Here is a 15,659-nt window from a genome sequence, read left to right as displayed (position 1 = left end):
ACTATTTTCATTAAATGATGAAATAATAATGTTCTACTTTGGCTCTGGTACGTTATAGCTACTATTCACCCAGATCCACTTAACTGGTCTCCTTTGAACTTGCTTGCATTAATGTCTGCAGGCAAATTATCTTATCCTGTGTGACGAAAAAAAAGTAACTGAACTACAGAATTTTATCCTGGTGGTATCTTACAACTTTAATTGCTGTTTATATTTTCAACACTTTTAATTTACCAGTTACCATAAAGTGTTGTTTGATAATATCTTTCAGCATGAACACTTATTAAGAGATGAGCAATTTCCATTAAACTGCACTTAACAAGAATTGACTCAACACTCACATTAATTGCACTGGCATTCATCCAGAATTCTGCAGCTGGATTCAATTTCTGTCACCTCACCATAGTCATTGAAATATTAAAAAAGAATAAAAAGCAACTTTCAATTCAGTTTATATTGACAAGTTATAATAGCTGCACCTTGCAAATCCCCTGCTACTAAATAATTATTATTCATATTGGTAAAATATTAATTTTTAAGTAATCAAAGACTGAAACAAGCCAGAGATTACAGATTACTTGAACATATTCCTTTATAATCAGATGTAAAGAAAAGATGTCTGGGGGACAAGAGGCTGGAGAGCAGCCCCACGGAAATTAATCTGGGAGTTCTGGCTGACAGAAAGTTGAATGTAAGTGTGCCCTGGCAGCCAAAAGGGCCAACCATATCCTGGGGGTACATCAAGCACAGCATTGCTAGCCAGTTCAGCGAAGTGATAATCAGTACTCTGCTCCACGCTGGTGCAGCCTCACCTCAAGTACTGTGTAGTTTTGGGCACCACAATACAACAAGAACATAAAACTTATTAAGACTATAAAAACTATTAGGACTATAAAACTATTACAGAGGTGTCCAAAGGAGGGCTACAAAGATGGTGAAGGGTATAGAAGGGAAGATGTAGGAGAAGCAGCTAAGGTCACTTTGTTTGTTCAGCCTGGAAAAGAGGAGACTGAGGGGAGGCCTCAAGGCAACCTACAGCTTCCTGATCTCTTCTATTGGTGGTCAGCGATAGGACATGAGGGATGGTCATGAAGCTGCACCAGCAGAGGTCCATGTCAGATATTAGGAAAAGGTTCTTCACTGAAAGGGTGGTTGGACATTGGAACAGGCTCCCCAGGGATGTAGTCATGGCAACATGACTGCTGGAGTTCAAGAAGCATTTGGACAACGCTCTCAGACATATGGTTTGACTTTTGAGTGGTCCTATGTGGAGACAGGAGTTGGCCTTGATGATCCTCGTGGGTCCCTTCCAACTATGAATTGAATGTGAATTCTATGATTCCCTTCCATATGAATTCTATCATAGAATATACCGAGCTGGAAAGGACCCACAAGGATCATCAAGTATTTGAAAATATTCGTCACCCAACTGGACACAGCCCTGAGCAACCTGCTGTAGCTCATCCTACTTTTCAGCAAGGGTGTATGTTCTTAAACAGATTAAATTACAGCAAACTGCTAGCAGCTTCATCTTTCTTTGGGACATATTGTTTCTTGCCACTCATATTTATTTCAAAACATTTTATAAACACTACGTTTTCAGAATTTCTTCCTCATACACCTCAAATCATGTTGCATTCTGAGTGTGGGCAGAAAAAAAAAAGACCAATTTCTATTTTAAAACATTAATGACACTATGTAAGCAAGTAAGTTTCCTAGGAGATTAAAGACATTATATAAGATACTGTACATACATGATCTAAGATACTAAACAATCTAACTTTAGCTGTTTTCTTGAACTTGCTGGAAGTTGGAAGAAGTTTGTCTACTCATGTATTTCTTTCCAAAACATCACCTCAGACATTAAATACAGGTATAGTGCATTAGGTTTTTATGACAAATAATGCATCTCCGTGAAAGTATGAACTTTCTCATCAATAGTTACTCACTTGCCAAACACAGTCTTTCACATCTTCAGTAGGAATTGGAATCACAAGAAGATTTTGTAGAATAAAAGCAGCCTAAAAGAAATGAAATCATCAATACTGCAGTCTAGTCATCACAGTTCAATAAAATACGTCAGACTGAACAGCACAGTTTCTATATTATTCCATCGCTTTAGACATATATAAGAAAAAAATTTTCCATATTCATGTTGGAAAAAAAAATTAAGACAGCAGAATGACACAAAAAACATACCTCCCTGCGTACCATGCTACATTCAGATTGGTCCAGAAGGATGTTTATCACTGTTCCCCATAGCCCTCCTGAAATGTTCTGGCAACTTTCTGCTAAAGCAATACATCCTACTTCAAGAGATGTAAGAGCTGATCCTATTCCAAGTGCTGTGAATCTGACCTAGTACATGTAAGTACAATATAAAAGTGACGTTTCTTACAGTAATATTAAACACGTCTTTTAAATTATTATTATATTAACTGAATCTGTAGCTTAGAAGGAACTTATTCAAAAATAAGTATTCAATAATCTTAACATTAAGCCATTTAAAAGTAGTTCTGACTAAAAATATCATACAATTCAACAGATTTGCATCAAATACATTTGCTCTAAACTTGTAGTACAGGTACCTGCTTCTGCGTTGGAGCTAAACAAGAGCAACATTGATGAAAACTGCTTATGAATCACTATCACGAGTGACTAATGAGAGGACAGAAGACTGAAGATAAAGTGAAGGATTTCACAGAAAATGTTTATATGGAAATATTGCCTCTACTTTATTGCTATTGTTACTTAGGATATAGCTAGTAACATTTAAAATAATACAAAACAGTAGTTTCAATATTGAATAAATTAATCAAACAAAAAAGTTGTAAATACTTAGGTGTCAAAATAAGATATCAACATTACATTAACTGACCTCAGGGTCTCTATCTACCCATAAAGGAACCAGCCATGCCAGACCTAGGTGAGAAGGAAGTTGGTCTTCACTGTTATCATAAGGCAAAGACCAAAGAGATACCCAGTCCTGATCAGAAAACAGAGAAAGTACGGAATTATTTTATAAATCTTTTAATGCTATGCCAGTCTACCAACTGAGCCTAAGTTATCAATTGCATACTAAACCACTTTAAATGCACACAACACTGATATTCCTGGAAAAAAGAGTTTGATTCTGCCTCTATAAATATGCATTTAACTTGTTGACTTCACCTATTGAATATAATTAAATTTGTGACTACTTCTTCATAGGATTAGGATAGCAGTGCTAAAGACAGAATAAATATTCCACTTGAATTTTACATGTATTACTCCTTGCATTTTTTATTTTTGCTCATTATAAACACTTTTTTTTTTGTAATCATAGGTGTGCAGGAAATTGCCAAATAAGAACACACAATTATTTCTTTCTTTGATCATAATTTATTCTTTTCCTTTGTGCACTTGCCATATGATTAAATAAAGTTATGCAGACTACCATGTATTACCTATCTGCAGATTCCATGAAATCATACTTGACTTTGCAAACTCAGTTTCTTACTTCATATCAAAAAATCCATACCAGCAAAGTGCTTTGGTTAGCATTTATGTTTAGCATAAAACTGCACAATGCATTAAGTTCATATTGAACCACGATACCTAAAATTTTATAGATCCGTCCTCTGGCCATCTCATATCTGTATATTTTTATACAGTAGATGACAATGTTGGATGCTTCTCTCAGAGTAGTGTATTTTGCATGGATCTTCAATACATACAATATTAATAACAGTAAGCATAGTCTCTTACAATATTTGAATTTGAAAGGGGAGGAGCATTAAAATACAAAATGAAATACAAAATATAGGTCAGGTCAGCAAAGTATGATCATAAAGCAATAACAAAGCAAATAAGGAAACAAAACATTGCATACTAAGTACATGGTCTATTTCTCAGTACTTCTACAAACACCTGATAGTCATTTCTGTCCATCAGTATGAACTAAAGGATCTTACGCCCAACTTTACAAGGTAGTTCTGTAAATAATGAAGGACCAGAATGGTTCGTAACACCACTAATGAGCAAAATAAAATTAAAAAGACCAACTGGATTTTAACTACTTTTTATTTCAAGTCACTACACTGTACGTTTTAAGATGGTATTAAAAACTTGAAAAAAAAAAAAAAAACAGTTATCCAGGATGCTTCTTGTATAACACTGATTGCACAGAGGAAGGCAGCTAACTTTGTATTCCTTTCTCCATAAGATCTGACACTAAATCTCATGATTGCAAACCATGGATAGGATTTAAAAAATTTTTTAAGAACATAAATTATCAGTATTGTAGACATTAACACTGTTGTAGACAGATTATGACTTATAGCCACAAAAATGTCATTGTTCATTATGTTACTATACATATTATTATATGTATGACTAAAATAAATGAATAAATAAATAAAGGATCACATCCAGTCTTTCATCCATGCACTTATGATTTAATTCGTCAGAGGTAGCAGTCTTTCTGCAATGTACTTAATACTTGTTACAATATATCTGTGCATAGCCTCACAAGTGAGGAGATAAAGGCAACTATAACACACTCACCATATCCTTGGCTTGAGCCATCATTTCATGAGATAAGTGAAGCAAGCAAAGAACTGTACTTTTTGTAACACCTTTTCCCATGAAGGACATAGCATTTCCTCCCCATTCAACATAAAATGATGAGATGACCTGGGAGTATGGGAAAAAGTTCATGGTAGCTTTACTGTAAACAGCATACAGGTAGAGTACCAACTGTTGTACAAAACTAAAACACAAACTTATGGAAAGATGGCAAACATTATCAAATATACACTTTCAGCTAGATTTTAAAAATGTATTTATAAGTCACTTAGTCATACATTGATTTCCTATATGGTTAAACATCTGAAGCTCATTGAAGAGGCAACTTAAAACCAAACTATATAGGAAAAAATATATAAATAAAAAATATAAAACAAAAGACTACAGTGGAACTACATAATAAACACAATATTGAATAGAAACCTGAAAGTTTATTTTTGATGGAAATTTGTCATTTATTGCACCCATTTTTTCTTTCAGATATGCTTGGAACTAAAAATGGAGTTTCTTTCCAAAATTCTGTGTTCAAGAAAATGGGTCATTTCTATTTCTTGTTGTGATTTGAATTGGAATAAATATACTAGCTTTCCATATCAAATTCTGATGAACAGAAAATAGAGGTCATGGGATCATACTGTTAAATAAATGGTCTTTGACTAAATATATAACCATATATGTTAAAATGAAAATCATGCTGCTTTTAACAAAACATGGCCAAAAAAAAATTATTCTTAATACTTATGCTTCAAGATGAACTTTTCTCCCCCAAACATGGCAATTTAAACTTCTCCATTTTTGTTGTTATTCTTTCTTGATGTTCCACCCTATAGGAATTCCTTCCAAATGCAATCTCTTCCCTCCCCCCAAAAGAAACCTTAACTTACTTTAACATTTAGGCCAATTAAAATTGCTTAATTCTTTTGCACATCTTGGCAAGTTAAGACTTTCTCCTAAAACACTACACCATTGTTTCATAACAAATTTCAGTAAAATAATCACCTGTACGTAAGCTTCACAGACACTTACCTGGTTGCTATTCATATCATTGAGAACCTCAGACAAATTAAAGTTACTTTAAGACTTTTTCAAACCTCTACCATTTCAACAGATGTTACTACTTGAAGCTAAAAAGAAAGCTTCTAAGAAACAAATGTTGACTTCCCAACAGCAGCAGCATCTTGAATTACCTCTTTTCTACTTTCTCTGTATTAATAACTTGCCTGAAGAGTTACTACCGTTACCCTTCACCCCCTTTCACGCATGGATTTTGCTTGTGGGAGTATATCTTGGATTTTACTCTTAGTGTTTTAGTTATAAAAAAATACAACACCCATTTGAGCTTTCTTGTCACTAACTCTTAAACAGGGGATGAAGGCACAAGGAATATAACCAATCTTCATAAGAAAAAAATAATTTATATTTATTTATTTTTAAAGTACGTATCACTCAACCTGATCTACATTTTTTAGCTATTTACTTATAAGAAAAGTACCTTTCAGAGCAATGATATTCACTACAAGTACAGTGTAAAAATTATGACGTAATTAGTTACATGGTGTTTTACAAGCATTCAGACCAAAAGTTAGGTTATAACATAACCTACTTACTTCAAGAAGACCTGTTAAATATTTCTTACAAATTGTGACAGGTTCAACTGTAGCAGAATATGTACTCCAGTCTGGCAGTGCAGTAACATGAACCATTCCTCGTAATGTTCTCTCCAGTGAAGGAAGTCCATAAAAACGTGGTGCATCTGTTAGTCGTAAGCATTGTAGCAGCTTCAGAGCCAGCTCAGTTCTGAAAGAGCCAGCAAGTTCCAAGCCCTCTCTGGATTAATTGTAAAAAGCAAAAAAAGTATCAACTGTCAGCATGAAGTTATTGTAATGAATTGTTTTTACAAGAGGCTGATGCATCATTCTTATTAGTGCTAGTCTGTGAGTCTCAGCATCTCAATTAGTTACTGCTGGCTTATGAAGAAAGTAACACAGACTTAAATTATTATTTATAGCTTCAACCAAGTTCTGAAAGTATAACATTGTAACTGCTTATAACAGGACAGCTTAACCAAAAAAGGACAAGTGAGATAGAACTCTAATTACTGATGAACGTATAAAAGAGCAAGAGTTTTTCAAAAGAATCTCTCAGAAGAGTCACAAAGCTTAATAGCTATGTTCATTCCGGTTCAAGAGACAAATTTTAAAATATTTCCTGCAAGTACAACACAAAACTGGAAGGGATTTCTATAATCATTTTTCCAGCTGTCAATTCTTTTATGTATATATATATATATATATATATATATATATTTTTTTTTTTTTTTAAGAGCAACTGGGAAGAATGAAAAAGATAACATTCTAAAAGTATTTTTACAAACAGTTATTTTGTGGTACTTAGCTAAGCAAATATGTCAAGTTGCAATTTTAGCATCTCCTCAAATGCACTTGGATAGAGGGGTTTACTGTGGGAAATATTTTATAAACTCAGAGAAAAATATAATATAAATCAATTTCTGTCTTTGTTTGACTAACAGAAAAAGGTTGGAACTTCATGCTGGGAGAAGCTGACTAATGTGACTTGATACACTCTAATATACTTTAGGGCAAAAATGAGTTGGGTGAAAATAGGTATTTGTTGATATTCCAGTGTTTTGCTTTCCTATTAATAACTACTACAAAATCAACCAAATTATCATTAGCTCGTGCAAATTTCCAGCAGTGAAAGAGAAACAGCTCATCTTCTCAATACCATCAATTTATTTATCATTTGTTGAAAAACTGCATACCCTAATACACTAGTGCATAGCCTTCCAAGTTTCTTAATTACCTAATTTTACTGTGAAAACGTCTAGCTAATGCTGATCTTTACTTCAAGAGGAGTATACTACTCCATTTTTCAGATTTACCATGACTGTACCATGGTATAATTACATTCCAACTCTGACTGAGATACAGTAGCACTACGCATTATGATCCCCAGCCAGAATTAAACAGAATTAAACTCTACCTGTCAGTCACCAACACTGAGCAAAATAACAATGCGTTAAAAAGACGAATGAGTTCTTTATCCAGCTGCTGCCTGACAGCAGTCTGTATTTCATCTATTTCATCCCGCACTTGGGATTCTGGTCGCACAAGAAGGCCCAAAAGGGAATTTGGCTTCTAAAAGAAAAGAATAAAAATACAGTCACATACTGCATTGTTTAAATTCTACTTTAACACACACACTAAAGCCATTTTTTTGTTCAGTGCTTTTAAATCACACATTATAAATCATAAATTCCGCAATCGTTTTAATACGAATTATTTGTTTAAAAAAAAAAAAAAAAGAAAAATGTAAAATTTTCCAATAATAACCAGTTACTTGAATCTACTAAATATCATAAAATAATCATCCACAGTTAAAGCCTTTAAAATCTCCTGGTATTAATTAGCCATATTTGGTAAATTTTATAGGTTTCCCAGTTAACCATACACATTAAAGTACATCAGTTCTATACATAGTGAAAAGAAGATTACTAGTAATTTTTTCTTAATGTTTAGACAGCATTTTAAAAGGGGAAAATGCAAGAGCATAGAGACAGTACTTTTCTTAACATGTGATATGTAAGACCATGAGTGATATCACTTTGAGGACACTATGCCCTTGCTTTATAAAATACTGTTCTTTACAACAAAAACTTAAACTGCAGTCATGACTTTTATCCTTGGCATCTAACTATTGTTTTTTATACGGCAAGACTGAATTATGTTTTGACAAATATAATAAAAAAATTGTTTTATATTGCTTTCTTAATCTTAATGTCCTATTTTATACTTTTCAATTTTACACATCTTAAAAGAACACCATTAGAGAGAACAGATCTCAAAAGTAAAGCACACAAGTCAAAAATCTGAAAGGAAAAAAACCTACATTCTTTCAATATTATACTTGCCATTACATATAAACTAGCCTATATAATATAAATAAATTGAACTTCCTCAGCGCAATAAAAATATTTTACTTAAACATATTACAACCATTTAAAATCAAAACTAAATTGACAGACTCTGAAAACAAAAACTTATGTCTTAAATTTCAATTCTTGTTCTTAAGCCACAACAGATGATGTGCATTTATATCTTTGTCAAACAGAAGGTTCTAATATGGAACCTCATCCTTTAAGTTACGTAGATAATACATATATATAGCTAATGTAGTTAACCATACCACAGTTATACACATTCAACTATATGGGAATATACATGTATATACATACAAATATTTAGCTAACAATATAAATTTATATATTTATACATATGTACATAAAGAGCTATGCATAAAGCTATTGGATAACTAACTATTATTAACATTTCACATATATATTAACATCTATAAGGTTCTAAATATTTTACTACAGTTACCTACACCAGAGCAAGACAAACACACACAGATGTTGTTTACATTTGGCAAATACAATATTAGAATTTAAAGAAAGAAAATCAAACAACAAGTAAAGGAGAGAAGGAAATTTACTCTTGCTCAAAGTTAACTTTTCCCAACACTTAAAAACGTAGGACAGACAAAGTAGCACGGTAATACTACAAGATCTGTCTATTTCTTGGCTTTGTTGAGAAAAGTTGTTTTCCTTGAGCAGCTCACCACAAGCAAACCAACCAACCAGTTCAGAGTTATATCATCTTGTACAGCCTACAGCTGAGTTTCTAGGTATCTTCTTACGTTTTTAAGCAATGATTTTATGATCCACTTTAGATGGTCTACCTCCAAGCTTGCTCTCTGCTCTCTACACAATTTGTTTAAAAATCTTAGGACATCTACCAAAAGCTTCTCATCCTCAGCAGAAGCTGGAAGCACTTGCAGAAACCTGCAATGAAAACCACAATACTTGTACTTGTAGGGAATTAAAAGACAGTTTAATATCTCAGACTAACAGGGCTGGGTTAACTTGGAAATATGCGGTTACCTATAGCAAATGTGGAATTACCTACAGTAAATATGAATATGACATATTTACATACAATAAATATGGATTTCTATCAGTTAGATATTTTAAAGCACCTGTATTATATATACTTCACACATAAAATATCAAATATATTTAACAATTAAATCATACTTATATATGATTATATGTTACATATTATAATATACAGTATAATATATATAGTATATGTATTAGGTATTATTATAGCCAATTACTATTACATACATTAAATAGTGTGTTTACATTTAGTAGACATAGAATTGCATATGGGAAAAGAAAGAAAAATCTGAACTGAGTAAAAGAAAGGAGAAAAAAGTATCCTTATAAATATTGTGTTCTTATGTTTTGCCATTTTTGCATACATAAATTACAAAATCACAGAACCACTAAGGGTTGGAAGGGGCCTCTGGAGGTCATCTGGTCCAAATCCCCTGCTCAAGTGTAGACACCAAGAACAGGTGGCCTAGGACCATGTTCAGAAGGCTTTTGAAGACACCCAAGGAAGGAGACTCCACAACCTCCCTGGGCAACCTGTGCAAATGCTCCATCACCCATGCAGTGAAAAAGTGTTTCCTTATGCTTAAACAGAACCTCCTGTGTTTCAATTTGTGCCCATTGCCTCTTGTTTTCTCACTGGGCACCACTGAAAAGAGGCTGGCTCCATCTTCTTTGCAACCTCCTCCAAGTATTTATATACATTGATGAGATCCTTCCCATACTCCCCTCTTCTCTAGGCTAAACAGTCCCAGCTCTCTCAACCTTTCTTCACAAGAGATGCTCCAGTCCTTTTTTCACCTTACTGCCCCTTCATTGGGCTCCTTCTAGTATGCCCATGTCTCTCATGTACTGGGGAGCCCAGAAGTGGACACAGTACTCCAGGTATGGTTTCATCAACACCAAGTAAGGGGGAACAATCACCTACCTTGACTGGCAACACTCATTCTAATGCAGTCCAGGATACAATTAGCTTTCTTTGCCACTAGGGAACACTGTTGGCTCATGTTCAATGTAGCGTCCACCAGAACCCCAAGAGCCTTTTCTGCAGAGCTGCTTCCCAACTTGTAAGCCCGCAGCATGTACAGGTGCATGGGTTTGTTCCTCTCTGGGTAGAGTACTTTGCACATCTCCTTCACAAGGTTCCTGTCAGCTCATTTCTCCAGACTGTCAAGGTCCTCCTAGATGGCAGCATGATCCTCTGGCATACCAGCCACTCCTCTCAGTTTTGTAACATTAAAAAAATTGCTGAAGATACACTCTGCCCCATCCTTCAGATGATTAATGAATATATTGAACAGGACCCATTATTGACTATTGCGATACACTGCCGATTACAGGCCTCCAACTACACTTCATGCCACTGATCACCACTCTCCAGGCCCAGCTGTTCAGCCAGTTTTCAAACAGTTTTACCCATCCAGCCAATACCTCCTCAGCTAGTCTATGAGAATCTTATTGGAAATGGTGTCAGAAAGCCTACTGAAATCAAGGCAGAACATCTCCACTGCTCTCCTCTCATATACCAATCTGGTCATTTTCATTGCAGAAGGGTTTCAGCAGGCTAGTCAAGCATCACTTCCCCTTGGTGAGAACATCCTATTCGTGACAATCTTCGTCCTTCACGTGCCCTTCTTGAAGACAGGAGCAACATTTGCTTTCCTCTAGTCCTCAGGCACCACTCCCAATTGCCATGATCAAAGATTATTGAGAGTGGACACAAAATAACATCAGCCAGCTCCCTCAGCACCTGTGGGTGCATCCTCTCAGGGCCCATGGACTTACATATATCCAGTTTGCTTCTGTATTGCCTGACCTGATCCTCTTCCAGCAAAGGGTTAATGCCCCTTGCTCCAGCCTTTGCCCACATTCTGGCATTCCTGAATGCTGGTCTTCCTAGTAAAGACTAAGACAAAGGTGACATTCAGGACTTCAGCCTTTTCCATGTCCTTTGTCACCATGCTCCCTGCCCCATTAAACAGGAGGCCCATGTTCTCCTTAGTCTTCCTTTTGTCACCTATGTACTTATAGGAGCTCAAGTTGCCTTTGACATCCCTGGACAGGCTCAGTTCCAGTTGGGTGTTGTCTTTCCTGACTGTAACTCTGCACATTCAGGCAACACCTCTATATTCCTCCCAGATTACTTATCTCTGTTGTCACCTTCTGTATGCTTCCTTCTTGATTTTTGTCAGGAGGTCCACATTCATCCATGCAAGCCTCCTAGCATTTTTGCCTGACTTCCTGTTTGCTGGGATGGATCTCTCTTGAGCTTAGAAGAGGTGATCCTTGAACATTCATCATTTTTCTTGAGCCCTTCTTCCCACGATAGGACTCTTCCAAGCAGATCTCTGAAGAGGCCACAGTCTCCTCTCTGGAAATCCAGTGTCGTGATCTTACTTTTTCCCCTCCCCACTTCTCTCAGGATGCTGAACACCACCATTTCATGGTCAATGGAGCCAAAGTTACCTTTGAAATTCACATTATCCACAAGCCCCTCCTTGTTGGAGAGTACAAGGTCCAGAAGATAATCTCTCCTTGTTGACCCCTCTATCACTTGGAGTAGGAAGTTGTCATCAATGTTCTCCAGAACTCTCCTGGATTGCTTATGTCCTGCTGTGCTGTCCCTCCAGCAGATATCAGAGCAGCTGAACGCTTCCAGGGAAGGGACATTCACAACTTCTCTGAGTATAATATCAAAGATCTTTAATCCTCATCTATAATTTCAGTCAATTCGCTACCTATACCTAGACAGCACTGCACACGTTCCAGCTGCTCTCTCATATCTAAGGCAACCCCACCTCGTCTTCCTGGCCTGTCCTTCCTAAAGAGCCTGTAGCCCTCCTTTGCAACATACCAGTCATGCGAGCCATCCCAGCACATCTCTGTGATCCCAACAATATCACAGCCCCGCAACTGCACACAGATTTCTAATTCCTCCCATTTATACCTCATTCTACATGCATTTATGTACAGTATTGGCAGATTTAAATGGACAAATAAACCAATACTGGAAACCAACACTAATTACTTTAGTATATTCTGCCATTTGCTGTTACTGATTCTTCTGACCTTTTCAATGTATTTTTTTAGGCAATTTTACAATTGTTACTAACAAATTTTTGGAAGTAGTAAAGGTTTCTGGAGCTACTTCCTTACACAGATATAAGCAGATATGTATAACCGTCTCTATATTCAGCTGAATCCCAAGCTACAGGAAAACAAACACACACATGCAAACATTTTTTCTCATTTGCATTTAGTGAAAATTTTGAAAGACTGCAAAAATTAACTTTTACTTGGCTTTGGTCAACTAAGCAACCAAAATAACATGGGTTTTACATACTGCACCAAAACCATCAGTAGGTTATGAGAACTGTTGTAGCTTGAGCTCAGCAGGGAACAAACCACCCCATTCCCCTTCCTAAATAGCATATAAAATAAGATTTCCAGCCCAGATGTTAGGATCACAGTTTGGAGGGATAAACAACAACAAAAAAAAAAAAAGCCCCACAAAACAGTAAACAGAATTTGTGCTGTAGTTCAGGCAACACTTCCTAACGCCAATTAGAACTAAGTGGACTTATGCTTTGAATCACAAGACTGTAGGCTCTAACCTGAGCTGCAGAGTGAGAACTAGTGGAAAACTGCAGTGCAATGAATAACCCTTGCTGAGAGGTAGATTATATTCAGATTCAGCATGAGGGCTTTAAACTAGGTAAGAAGGGGGACGGGGCTGAAATAAGGCTTGTTGGAGCTGTGCCAGGGGGAACAATGGCAAGGCCGGGGGAGAAGGCAATGGCCCAAATGAAGTGCACCTACACTAATGCATGCAGCATGGGTAACAAACAAGAGGAGCTGGAAGCCATCGTGCAGCAGGCAGGCTATGACTTGGTTGCCATCACGGAAACGTGGTGGGACCACTCTCATGACTGGAGTGCTGCAATGTCTGGCTATAGGCTCTTCAGAAGGGACAGGCAGCACAGAAGGGGTGGTGGTGTGGCTCTCTATATTAGAGAGTGTTTTGATGTTGTAGAACTTGAGGCTGGGACTGATAAGGTTGAGTCTCTGTGGGTTAGGATCAGCGGGAATGCCAACAAGGCAAGCATCCTAGTGGGGGTCTGTTATAGACTGCCGAACCAGGATGAGGAGACGGATGAGGAGTTTTATAGGCAACTGACAGAAGTTGTGAAATCGTCAGCGCTTGTTCTTGTGGGGGACTTCAACTTCCCAGACATATCCTGGAAGCACAACACAGCCCAGAGAAAGCAGTCTAGGAGGTTTCTGGAGAGCGTGGAAGATAGCTTCCTGACGCAGCTGGTTAGAGAGCCTACCAGGGAAAGTGCCCCGCTAGACCTTCTGTTCACAGACAGTGACGGTGGGCGGGAGCTGTCTTGGGCAGAGTGACCACGAAATGGTAGAATTCTCTATTCTTGGCGAAGCCAGGAAGGGGACCAGTAAAACTGCTGTCTTGGACTTCCGGAGGGCTGACCTGGAGCTGTTCAGGACACTGGCTGGCAGAGTCCCTTGGGAGGTGGTTCTGAAGGGCAGAGGAGTCCAGGAAGGCTGGGCACTCTTCAAGAAGGAAATCTTAATGGCTCAGGAGCAGTCTGTCCCCACCTGCCCAAAGACGAGCTGGGGTGGAAGAAGACGGGCCTGGCTGAGCAGAAAGCTGTGGTTCGAGCTTAGGAGGAAAAAGAGGGTTTATAATCTTTGGAGAAGAGGGTGGGCCACTCACGAGGACTATAAGGCTGTTGCGAGGCTGTGCAGGGACAAAATTAGAAGGGCCAAAGCTCATCTGGAGCTCAATCTGGCTACTGCTGTTAAAGATGACAAAAAAATGTTTTTACAAATACATCAACACAAAAAGGAGGACTAAGGAGAATCTCCATCCTTTACTGGATGTGGGGGGAAACTTAGTTACAAGGGATGAGGGAAAGGCTGAGGTGCTTAATGCCTTCTTTGCCTGCGCCTTCAGCGGCAAAACCAGTTGTTCTCTGGATACCCAGTACCTTGAGCTAGTGGAAGGGGATGGGGAGCAGGATGTGGCCCTCACTATCCACGAGGAAATGGTTGGCGACCTGCTACAGCACTTGGATGTACACAAGTCAATGGGGCCAGATGGGATCCACCCAAGGGTATTGAGAGAACTGGTGGAGGAGCTGGCCAAGCCACTTTCCATCATTTATCAGCAGTCCTGGCTATCAGGAGAGGTCCCGGTCGACTGGCAGCTAGCAAATGTGACGCCCATCTACAAGAAGGGCTGGAGGGTAGACCTGGGGAACTATAGGCCTGTTAGTTTGACCTCAGTGCCAGGGAAGCTCATGGAGCAGACTATCTTGAGTGTCATCACGCGGCACTTGAAGGGCAACCAGGCGATCAGGCCCAGTCAGCATGGGTTTATGAAGGGCAGGTCCTGCTTGACGAACCTGATCTCCTTCTATGACCAAGCGACGCGCCTGGTGGATGAGGGGAAGGCTGTGGATGTGGTCTACCTTGACTTCAGTAAGGCTTTTGACACCGTTTCCCACAACATTCTCCTCAAGAAACTGGCTGCTCGTGGCTTGGACTGGTGTACGCTTCGTTGGGTTAAAAACTGGCTTGATAGCTGGGCCCAAAGAGTTGTGGTGAATGGAGTCAAATCCAGCTGGAGGCCGGTTGAGTCCCCCAGGGCTCAGTGCTGGGGCCGGTCCTCTTTAATATCTTTATCGATGACCTGGATGAGGGGATCGAGTGCACCTTCAGTAAGTTTGCAGATGACACCAAGTTAGGTACGTGTGTCGATCTGCTCGAGGGTAGGAAGGCTCTGCAGGAGGATCTGGATAGGCTGGACCGATGGGCTGAGGCCAACTGTATGAAGTTCAACAAGGCCAAGTGCCGGGTCCTGCACCTGGGGCGCAAACCCCAAGCACAGCTACAGGCTGGGAGAGGAGTGGTTGGAAAGCTGCCTGGCAGAGAAGGACCTGGGAATACTGGTTGATAGTCAGCTGAATATGAGCCAGCAGTGTGCTCAGGTGGCCAAGAAGGCCAACAGCATCCTGGCTTGTATAAGAAGCAGTGTGGCCAGTAGGTCTAGGGAAGTGATTGTGCCCCTGTACTCGGCTCTGGTGAGGCCCCACCT

At 38.4% G+C, this 15,659-nt stretch overlaps 1 protein-coding gene across 2 annotated transcripts in view; it reads right to left on the bottom strand.

Moving 5' to 3' along the window:
* The window catches only part of RTTN (rotatin), an 88,939-nt gene that overhangs the window by 30,914 nt on the left and 42,366 nt on the right, over positions 1 to 15,659 (bottom strand). The window contains exons 26-32 of one of the 2 annotated variants that reach the window (XM_035550607.2): positions 9,283 to 9,427; positions 7,570 to 7,724; positions 6,174 to 6,393; positions 4,546 to 4,674; positions 2,879 to 2,986; positions 2,200 to 2,358; positions 1,950 to 2,021 (exon numbers count right to left, since the gene is read on the bottom strand). In XM_035550607.2, coding sequence (XP_035406500.1) covers positions 1,950 to 2,021; positions 2,200 to 2,358; positions 2,879 to 2,986; positions 4,546 to 4,674; positions 6,174 to 6,393; positions 7,570 to 7,724; positions 9,283 to 9,427 — 988 coding nt within the window. The remainder of the gene's footprint in view (positions 1 to 1,949; positions 2,022 to 2,199; positions 2,359 to 2,878; positions 2,987 to 4,545; positions 4,675 to 6,173; positions 6,394 to 7,569; positions 7,725 to 9,282; positions 9,428 to 15,659) is intronic. The other variant, XM_035550608.2, reaches the window with a different exon arrangement.

This window comes from Cygnus atratus, chromosome 2 (assembly GCF_013377495.2).
Source record: "Cygnus atratus isolate AKBS03 ecotype Queensland, Australia chromosome 2, CAtr_DNAZoo_HiC_assembly, whole genome shotgun sequence".
NCBI classification, from domain to species: domain Eukaryota; kingdom Metazoa; phylum Chordata; class Aves; order Anseriformes; family Anatidae; genus Cygnus; species Cygnus atratus.
Note: the sequence above shows the minus strand (reverse complement) of the source record. Positions and strands in the feature narration are given on the sequence as shown.